The sequence below is a fragment of the Tupaia chinensis genome, unplaced genomic scaffold (assembly GCF_000334495.1).
Source record: "Tupaia chinensis unplaced genomic scaffold, TupChi_1.0 Scaffold000634_1, whole genome shotgun sequence".
Lineage (NCBI taxonomy): Eukaryota > Metazoa > Chordata > Mammalia > Scandentia > Tupaiidae > Tupaia > Tupaia belangeri.
The window spans coordinates 3,190,461-3,201,070 of record NW_006160154.1 but is presented as its reverse complement, the minus strand read 5'-3'; the positions used below and the strand labels follow the sequence as shown (position 1 = coordinate 3,201,070).

Here is a 10,610-nt window from a genome sequence, read left to right as displayed (position 1 = left end):
ACCTAAATATCCACAAACTGATGATTGGATTGGAAAAGTGTGGTATATATACTCTATGGAATACTACTCAGCCATAAAAAATAACAAGACCCTGAAATTTGATAGAAAGTGGTCAGATATGGAGGATCTATTGCTGAGTGAAGTAAGCCAGGCTATGAAAGAAAGATATTGTATGTATCCACTCAATATATACCGACTATCCACACTCTATGGTATAGAGCGAAAAATTGGAGGACATAAAAGCAGTGAAGGTACTTAATGAGCATAGGACAGTGTGGAATGGGGGGGGTGAAAAGAAGAGGATAGAGAAAGATAGCAAGAGAACAACAGAGAGGCAGGACATTAGTGAGAAACAGATAGGGTTTATTACCTGTTGATGACATGTATAGTACTGTCAACTGGATTGGTCTGAGAAGTATTTCATGATGGGTAAAGTCTTTTTACAAGTAAAATGAGAAATAGTGATTGACTGTTTTAAAAAATAATTAGAATAATAATGATTGGGAAAAACATAGAAAAGATATTGAATGATGAAGCGGGGAGATTAATGTCTCTGTATTGACTGACATGCATGGCGGTTACTTTTGAAAAAGCAATGTAATACACTGTAAAGTTATATGTAATCCAATGTAATATAAAGAAGATTATGAGGATAATAAAAATAAAAAAAATATTAAATTGGCTTTTGCTTTCTTTTCATATTTTCTACCGTATGCCTTTCGTAACATTTTATTACAAATGACTAGAAATTTAGTATACTGATATCTTACTGAACGTGATACTCAGGGATCTCATCAGGACATACAATAGGAACTTGATCTGTTGAACTTACCATTCCATCACTACTATGAAAAATGATATCCATCTGAGAGAAGGCCTCAATTTTCCCAGCATGAGCTTTAATATGAACACCCCTTGGGGCATCGATGCTGAGACTCCGTGTGGGGGATTCTAACCTGAAATAAAGAAAGGAAGCCAAGAAAAAAAAAAGTATTAAAAAAGAAAAAGCCACCCCAGAAATCTCTCAACCCATGGCTTAGCATAAACAATATAATTAGGGTACATAGAATTTTCTAGTCATTCTTGAGTGCTAACATATTATACATTATTTGTTGATAAATCCAAGAATAATCTGTAGTAAAGAAATACACTCCCTATGAAAGAAAGGTTATGCAATTCGAACCCTCAAAAACAGATAAAAACATCAGACATCCCTAATGCTGTGTGGTAGTTTTGGATGGCATGTGACACTGGCATGTCACACCAGAAGAAAATACCATTTATCAATGACTTTACAGAACTATTTTAAAACATAAAGTTGATTGGGGAAAAAAAGACAGATTTAAGGATAACATGTGCATTTCCTATATAGTTTTCTGAGAAAGAATATAAATTGGGCCTTTAGATTTTGTTTTGTTTTGTAGTAATTTATAAAGTTTACAGGACAGGCAGAAAGATTTCCCTTAAAAATGCTAAACTGATAGAGTTGGAAGGATGAGGTTGGCCTCAGCTGTCTGTTTTCATAAAGTTTACTAGAATCTGTTTGTGACTAAACATTGGAACTGAACCACGGATATATGGACCAGGAAAGTTCTCTTATTTGCCTCTGCCTGGAAAAGACAAAATTTCCACCAGATGGCACAGTATGAACACTTGAAAGATTTCTCAGCTGCTCAGCCCAAAAGTTTGAAAAGTTAATTTCAGCAAAATGTTTAAAGATCAATGAAAGGGAGAACATATAGAAAAAGATATGTAATTCAGAAAATTATATCCAAGTATGACAGAATCAAGTGGAGTGGTGGGGTGTGTGGGAGAGAGGGGGAATGGCTTAAAAGAGAAGTACCGTGATAATGAATTTGCATTTACATAGAATATTTATTTGATAAACTTAAATCAGATAGGTTGCTATTTTTTTTGTTTTTTTTTGTTTTGAGAGATTTTTTTTGCTATAGGACACGTGTGCTCGCCAGACAGACAGAGACAGACAGAGAGACAGAAAGCGAGAAAGCACCCCCTGGGGGGATGGCCATGCCACAATCCCTTCTCCTCCGTTCTCCTCTTGGGATCTTGGGCGTGCATGCACACGCGCCCAGCCTGAGTTTTAAGCCACCGGGTCCAGGACGGGAACCGCGGTCGACTACATGGGAGTCCAGCGACATAACCATTACACTAACTGCTGGTCCCGATAGGTTGCTATCTTTAATTAACAAGTATTTTTGTCTATCACTATTTGTTATAGAAGACAAAGTTTCATTTTCCGTTATATATGAACATTTAACAAAAATTACCAGAGGGCATATGTGCTTGCCAGAGTGAGAGTCACAGAGAGAGATAGAGAAAGCACACTCCACCCCTATGGAGAACAGTCATAATGAAATCCCCTCTCCTCCACTTTTCCATCTTTCTGGGATTTGGAACATGCATGCATATGTGCCTGGTATGTTTTTTTCAAGCTGCCAGATCTGAGACTGTTTTTTCAAGCTGCCAGGTCTTAGACTCGAACCATATGGCTGGCCATGTGGGATCCATCTCCCTTAACACCAGGCCAGAGGCTAGCCCTGAACATGTTAACACTTACCTGCTATACATTTTAAAATTTTACCTTGAATCTGAGAAAATACTTAAAGACATGTAGGGATTTGTTGGTCAAATCAGGGTGGGCTTAATTTATGGAAAAACACTCTGATATGCCCACGTGTGCTTGATCTGGTGACTGCCCAGTTTGCTATTTTGACCTGTGCTCAGTGCCTACGTTTTTCTGACTGGAGGGAAGGGAGAGAAGGAAGAGACTTAAGTAGCTTTGAGAGACCTGGTCTTTTCCGAGCAAACTGTCTGTGACCTTGAAGGTCCTAGTAAAGATGAATCTATTTCCAGGGTCAGTTATGAAATTATAACCATATGACTATTATGACTATTGACTAGTGTTGAGGCAGAAAGGTGTGATCCCTATCATTAGGATCACAGTGACACTCCCATAATAAAAGAACTCTAGAAGAAGGTTAACAAGAGAGGCATAACAAATTTATGGAATCCAAACTTTGGGGCAGTTTTATTGATTTATTTATACACGATAGTATATGTGTGTGCATGAGCGAGAGGACAGCAGAGAGGGTATCATCATGCTGTGATCCCCTTTCCCAGCACTTACAGCTCGTGAGCATCTTGGGCATGCACTGCGAATGCTTTCAGACGATTTTAGGGGGGTATCTGAACCTGCTGTTGGGTATGCAACTTTCAGCACTGCAGTTCGGTTCCTACTAACTATACCACCAGGCTGGGCCTAATATAAGTTTTAAGTGACATGAGGAGTCTTCAGAAATGAAGATCCACAGAAAGCGTCTCTTCATATGCCTGGGTGTGATGAAGAAAGGACAGGAACATAGAAATATCACAGGATGAAAGGATGTGACCTCATGGTAACAGATCAAAGGGGAAGCCAGGCCTAGGCCTGTCCAAATTTTTCTTGGCCTTTCTGTGTAGGTCTCTTTCCTCCAAAATATGACACAGGATCCCTCTGGAGGAGGGTCTTCAAGGGAAGAGAAAGAGAAAGAGAAAGAATGACCTTTCTAGGGTGGTCATCTTAGCACTGGCCTAAATAAATTCTTTGTTTTGCTTACTTTATCCTTTCAGGGTAACAGGATACTCAAAGAGATAAATGAATAATAATCATGAAATAAGACCAGAACATGAAAAAAAAGTTTTAAAAACTAGATAACTAAATACTCAAGACATTAAAAAAAAAAAAAAAAAAGAAAAGTCCTCTGGTAGATAAATAGTAGATATGCCACCTATGAAAAATGGGACCAGCAGTTAGCGTAATAGCTATGTCGCTGAACTCCCATGTAGTTGACCACAGTTCAAGTCCTGGACCTGGTGGCTTAAATTCACATCGGTTGCATGTGTGTCCATGTCCAAGATCCTGAGAGGAGAATGGAGGAGAAGGGATTGCGGCGTGGCCATCCCCCCTGGGGGGTGATTTCTCACTTTCTGTCTCTGTCTCTGTCTTTTTTTCTGGTGAGCGCATGCACCCTATAGCAAAAACCTCTCAAAAAAAAAATTAGTATACTGTTTTCTATGTAGAAATGTAGATTTGGTAAATCAGAAAATGAGAAATGTACAATGTGAATTTCAAAAGTCCAGGAGGACAGAAAGGGTCCAACGTTAGGACATGAGTGTCAAAGAGAAGAGACTCCCCCAAGGTTCTTAACCCTCTTTTGTGCCAAGGACTATTTGGCACTCGGGTGAAGTCTGCATTTAATGTTTTAAAAACAAAATAAAACACACAGGATTTTAAGGGAAACTACTAACTTTCAAATAAGAATGTAAAGATATTTTAAAATGTTGAGAAAGGAAGGCAAGTTAGTCTTAGAAATACGAGGCATGCAAAATTTTAGGCTCATGGAAATGAACAGTGGAGCCCCAAATCACGCATGCTTGCTGTACCTTTCAAATGTTCCCATTTCCCAGCACTGAAAACAAAGTCGGACTTGTTGCCTCCACACTTTTTGTTTAAGATTAAGCAGGCTTACCTGGGAGACTGTGAAGTCATCCAGTTCCCCTACCATAGCACTTAGGGGGAACAATCACTGCTATGCAAAAGACCCTTGTTACAGCTTTTGGCTAGTGTAAAACTTTGATGAACACTTGTGTAATCCCCTTTGCATTCATATGTTTTGCCTTTAAAATGATCCTGATATCTCTAAGGCCTTGATGCACAATATTCAGGGCCTTGGATATTGTGTCCCCTGGCGTCATTCTCAACCCAGGCTCAAATAGACACTTTTTTGGCCTTAGTTACTTTGCCTCAACAGTTCTCTTAGGCTCCATACACTCACAAATTACTATGAGTGTATGGTGTCCTGCATGAAATAAGATTCGGCAGTGGGTCTTGTGATATCAGACTGTAATCTTAGAGAGGGAAGAACATGGAAAGTTTTTTGAGATACCTGCCACATCTTCCATGTGATATGAATGCCTTTAGCTTTTATTGGTGAAAAAGTCAAAGGAAGTACTGAAATTATTGCGGTTTGTTGCCTGTTACTTCTAGCTAAAGGAAATGCTAAATTTCAGCTAGAGATCAGTAAAATGAAGAATTCCTTTTTCCCATCCAAAATCCTTAACCCACTGAATTTTATCCTTGGATCACAAAATATTATTGTAGGGCATAACAGAAGAACTATGAGAATAGAGGGATATATATCATATTTATGGGCATGAGAATTCATTACTATAAGGATATGAATTATCCAAATTTAATGATATTCCAATTAAAAATCCAATAGGATTTTTCATGAAATCTAACGAGCAGCTTTTAAAATTTATATGAAAAAATAAAGGTCTAAAAATAGCCAAGACAATTCTAGAGATGACATTGTAGGGACACCGCCCTAGCATATACTAAAATATGTTGTACAGTTATTAGGGAAGTACTGAGTTAGGAAAAAAATAATATTTTTGGAGCAAAATAGGTAGCTTACAAAAATATCTTCGTAGGGGCCAGCAGGTGACATGGAGATTAAGGTGTTTGATCCACATGGCTGCCTCCATGGTTTATGACCCTGACAGTTTGAGAAACACACCAGTGCATGTGAGTGCATGCTCGAAATGCTGACAGGAGAATGGAGGAGAAGGGTTTGCCTATTATGGTCATTACCCCCGCCTTCATCATGGAGATTTCTTACTTCCCCTCCTTTTGTCTCTCTCTGGTGAGCACATGTGCCCTATATCAAAAAGAACAACAAAAACACTTCTGTATATCACAAAAGTGATTACAAATTAGCAAAAAGTAGACTAACTTTTGAGACAGTCAAATATCCATTCAGAAAACAAATAAAAATTGTCTGCATACTTCACACCCTACATGAAAAATAAATCTAGGATTAAAGACCTAAATATGAAAAAAATGTGTTTTTGATTAATTCCCTTCTTAATGCTGAAGCAGTGTTTTTATTATTATGCCCAAGTTCCTAGAAGTTTATTCACAAAGAACATTACAAGAATAAATTAATTTTCATATTGGCCAAATACTTTCCCCCCAAAAGGGGATGTCTATAAGCATATGATTAACAAGTACAGCATTCACGATCTTTGACAATCTGCTGCTTGTTGGACTTGACCACTTTCCAGGTATAATGTTTACATTTATGAAAATATGGATATGTACCCAATTTTTTAGACATAAAAGCTTGTGTTTTAGTTTATTAATGCACTATGAAAAGACATTATACATATGAAGTTGAATTTATACACAAATGTCTGCATTTTTAAGAGTTACATATTCATTTATGGTGTTTATATGATTTATGATCATTGAGAGGTTTAAAATTCAAGCATGTTATTTGGATTTGTAGGGGTGATGATTTTAAATGTAGCTGTAGTGTGACACTTACTGACATTAACATTGTTACCCTTAATTTCTTCTCAGATGCATCTTTATAGACTTAAAAGGTCTTCATTTGGGTTGGATCACCAATCATTACAACTTAGAAGAAAAAACAGTTCTATGGAACATGTCTCCTAAAAGATGTGTAACATGGGTTAGTACCAGGTATTATCCACCAGGATCCAAATTATTCTTGTGATTTTATTATTTCTGAAAAATTTGCCTCTCTCTTGAACATATACATGATTTAATATATGATAAATAGAAAATCATCTTCTAAATTCATTAAGACTGTGTTTCACAGAGAAATACTAATAATCTCTAAAGTCTACAAAGGAATGAAATGTCATTAAAATGGATAGAAATCTGTAAAAGTTTATACTGCATTATAACTAATGTCATTTGGGTAAGAGGGCTATGTTTAAACTATCTGTGACATACTCGATCAAATCTTCTATGGAAGCCTCACACTTTCAATTATTGCAGAAATGAACTATAACATTGTGGTCATCAGAGACCAACAGTTGGCATAATGGCTGTGTCACTGGACTCCCATGTAGTCTATCGTGGTTCGAGGCCCAGACTTGGTGGCTTAAGCTCACTCTGGGTGTATGTGCACCCATGCCCAAGATCCTGAGAGAAGAATGGAAGAGAAAGGATTGCGGCTTGGCTATCCCCCCTCAGGAGTAATTTTTTGCTTTCTGTCTCTCTGTCTCTCTGTCATTCTGGCAAGAGCATGCACCCTATAGCAAAAACCTCTCCCTCCAAAAAAAAAAAAAAATTTGTGGTCACCCTTCAGATCTGCTTTTTAGTACTTTTGCTCAGTACTTTGTAACTCCCCCCCCAATGTTTATTTTATTTCTGGAGAGAGACAGGTATCCCCCAACAGGGTCTTCACATTGCAATCTGCCCCAGTTTCAGCTGGCCCAGATCACAGGCATGACACACACTCCCAGCATGTTTAGGACGGTCTCTACACACAAACTCAGGGTCCAGCATAACAAGTAGTGTGTTACTGGCTATGCCACCAGCTGACCCAGTTGTCGGGACCATGCAGTCAACACAGGCTGAGTATAAAGGAGCTGCCTCCCATGCCTAAAAGCAAGGACTGGGCTGAGAAGAGACTGTGAGCAAGGTCAACAGTTTACAAGTTCCAATTCTCCACTGTGTTGCTGTACTGGCATGTACTCAATTTCTCTGCCATGGGCCTTACTGCCCTTACAGTACCCCGGTACCCCATAAGGGCAAAATAACACTCCCAGCCTTACTGTAACTTTTACAATAATCCTGAAGGAATGTGGATCCACTAAGGTGGTGGCTGTGAACAGGAATTACTCCCATTAGACTCACCCCACCCTCTTGGAAAATGTCAATAAAGAATGCTGCATTTACTTCTACTGGGGATTACATAGATAAGCATTAGAAAGGTTTAGGTTAAAGCTACTAAATTGGTGAAAGGATCTCAGTAGCTGGGAGGGGCTCAGGGACTCATCCACCAGGTACTGTTACCCCAAACAAAGACCGTGGGTCACCTTTGACCCCAGGACAAAGAAAGATTGCTGCTCCCGGAGCCATAGCCATTGTATAGAACAGCACATAGAGGGTCACAAGTACACAATAATCTTTAGGTCAGTTAAACTGCTTACCCCAGAGATAATATAGGTATTCCACTTTACTATGTATTAACCTTGTCTTTACTTAACCAGACAGGATTTCTATCTAGGCCTTTGTAACCGGCAATTTGCTGCCACCCTAGCCTGAGGCTGCTCAAGCTAGCCTGGGGCTCAAGTTCTCAAGCTGGCCTCAGACTGAGGTTATTAAGATTACTGGGAGCCCCCTCATCCAAAAGACCCTTCCCGGTAATCAAGATCTAAGGAGAGAATGCACCAGACAAATGGACTTCCTCGTTCTAAGGATTATGACTGTTTACACCTAAACAAAACAGATGTGTTTTATGATTATTGTTCCTATGCTTTGAATGCTTTACCTTTTGGAGTAAAATCATTCACTTACTTCCCCTCACCCATCCTACTCCTGTAAAACTCCTTCAATAATAAATACATATGTCTCCTAGCCATCAGGACTGCAGTCTTGAGCTGGTTCTGACTGTAGTCTGCTGAGAACATGCTGAAAGGCATTGAGGTCTCAGTCTGATTTTTGTTCACCTGTGTCGCCTTCCTGTGTAAGAGCTTCGACCCATCCTGGCTGGAGCAGGCCTTCAGGCACCCAGTACTTTGTATCTTATCTGTCAACCTTTTTTTCTTTTTTTTTTTTGATAAAGATTTTTATAGGACATGTGTGAAGAGAGACAGAGGAAAACAGAGAAACAGAAAGCAAGAAATCACCCCCTGGAAGGATGACCATGCCACAATCCCTTCTCCTTCATTCTCCTCTCGGGATCTTGAGTACGTATGCATGCGCGTGTGGCGTGAGTTTTAAGCTGCCAGATCTAGGACTTGAACCATGGTTGACAATGTGGGAGTCAGTGATATAACCATTATGCCATCTCTAGTCCCTTATCGGTTGATCTTAAAAAAAAATTAAGTTTCTATTTGTAAGGAAAAAAATTAAATCTTAAAAAAAAGTCTCTTTTAGCTAGAAGAATATTAGAATTATAAGCCCTTCTTTGAAGGACAATTTATAAATTTACATTAAGAATATTAATTTTTTAAATCACGTATTTCATATCCCTAATTTCACAACATTTTACAGCTCAGGAACTACAGATGTCATTATTGAATAAATAGTTGTTACACTATCCCATAATTGGATGAGATTTTGAACTCTTCAAGTTGTCAATTCCCAAATTGATTAAATTTACTATATTTTTTTCCTTTGGACAGATGGCAATTTTTTTTTGGTTGGAACTTCTAGAATTAAGTATACCAAGTGACACCATAAGTTGTCAATTATCAGAAGACAGAAATTTTTTTCATTGTTTAAACTAAGTAGACTTGAAAAAATAACTTGTGATAAATGAAAAATAAATACTTGGAAGTAAGGATGTGATTATGCAAACTGTTAGACAAATTTAATGCTTCATTTGTTTAGTATGAATTTAAAAACATTGATTTTTATCAGTGAGTTGTTTTAAAAACCACTGGAACAGAACAATTAAAAAATTTCCAGGAGACTTTCAGACCACCATACAAATTCACTTGAAAACAGACATTAAATAAATAATTTCACAGAAAAATGCAGTGAACCAAAACTGATCACTATGAAAGGTAGAAACATTAACATGAAAGATGAAATAAATTATTTTAAAAGTTAATCAGGTCCAAATGGTTCCAGAAAAAAAATTCTATCAAACTTTGGAGACCAAAGTATTGCAATATTCCACAAATTACTTCAGAACATTGAAAACAAGGGAAAACTTACTAATTCTTAAAGCAGGAGTGACATTGTTACTTAAACTTTATAATGATAGCACAAACACACACAAAAAAGAAAACTATATATGAAGATCACTTATGTACATAAATGCAAAGGTTTTAGATATAATATTAGCAAACAGAACCCAAAACCATTTTAAAAAATAATAAATAATAAATTATGGCCAAGTAAGATATATCTTAGAATGCATGATTGATTCAATATTCAAAATCCACTAATATACCATATTAATATATCTAAGAGACATATATAACTATCTCTATATGTACTAAAGCCCCTGAAAATTCAATACTAATTCAGCATAAAATAGAAACTGATATTTGCTTGCTTTATGATATACGCATTCATTTAATTTTACATTATCTAGTTTTAATAGAGAAGGCATTTCCACTGAGACTGGGAGCGGCAAGGATGTTTTTGCTCTCCCCACTTCTTTCTCACATTGCATTGATGATTGGAAGATGTATTTAGACAGAAGAAATCAATTAGAAACTTTAGCACATTAGCATTGGAAAAATAAGGTGTAAAACCATATCTATTTGCAGATAATATGACAGTATGCCAGGAAAATATCAAACTGATCCAAACAATAACAAATTCAGTAAAATAGTTTTATGTATATATATATATATATATATAAAAATATGACAGTATGCCAGGAAAATATCAAACTGATCCAAACAATAACAAATTCAGTAAAATAGTTTTATGTATATATATATATATATATATATATATATATATATGTGTGTGTGTGTGTGTGTGTGTGTGTGTGTGGGTGTGGGGGTGTGTCAAAATTCCTGGGAGCAGAATGGAGAAGGATTGTGCCATG

The 10,610-nt window shown here is 37.2% G+C and overlaps 1 protein-coding gene across 2 annotated transcripts in view; it reads right to left on the bottom strand.

The window, feature by feature from the left end:
* Positions 1–10,610, bottom strand: part of SGCG (sarcoglycan gamma) — a 175,369-nt gene that overhangs the window by 19,190 nt on the left and 145,569 nt on the right. For both annotated transcript variants that reach the window (XM_006159521.1, XM_006159522.2), the window contains exon 7: positions 833–956. In XM_006159521.1, the coding sequence (XP_006159583.1) occupies positions 833–956 (124 nt within the window). The remainder of the gene's footprint in view (positions 1–832; positions 957–10,610) is intronic.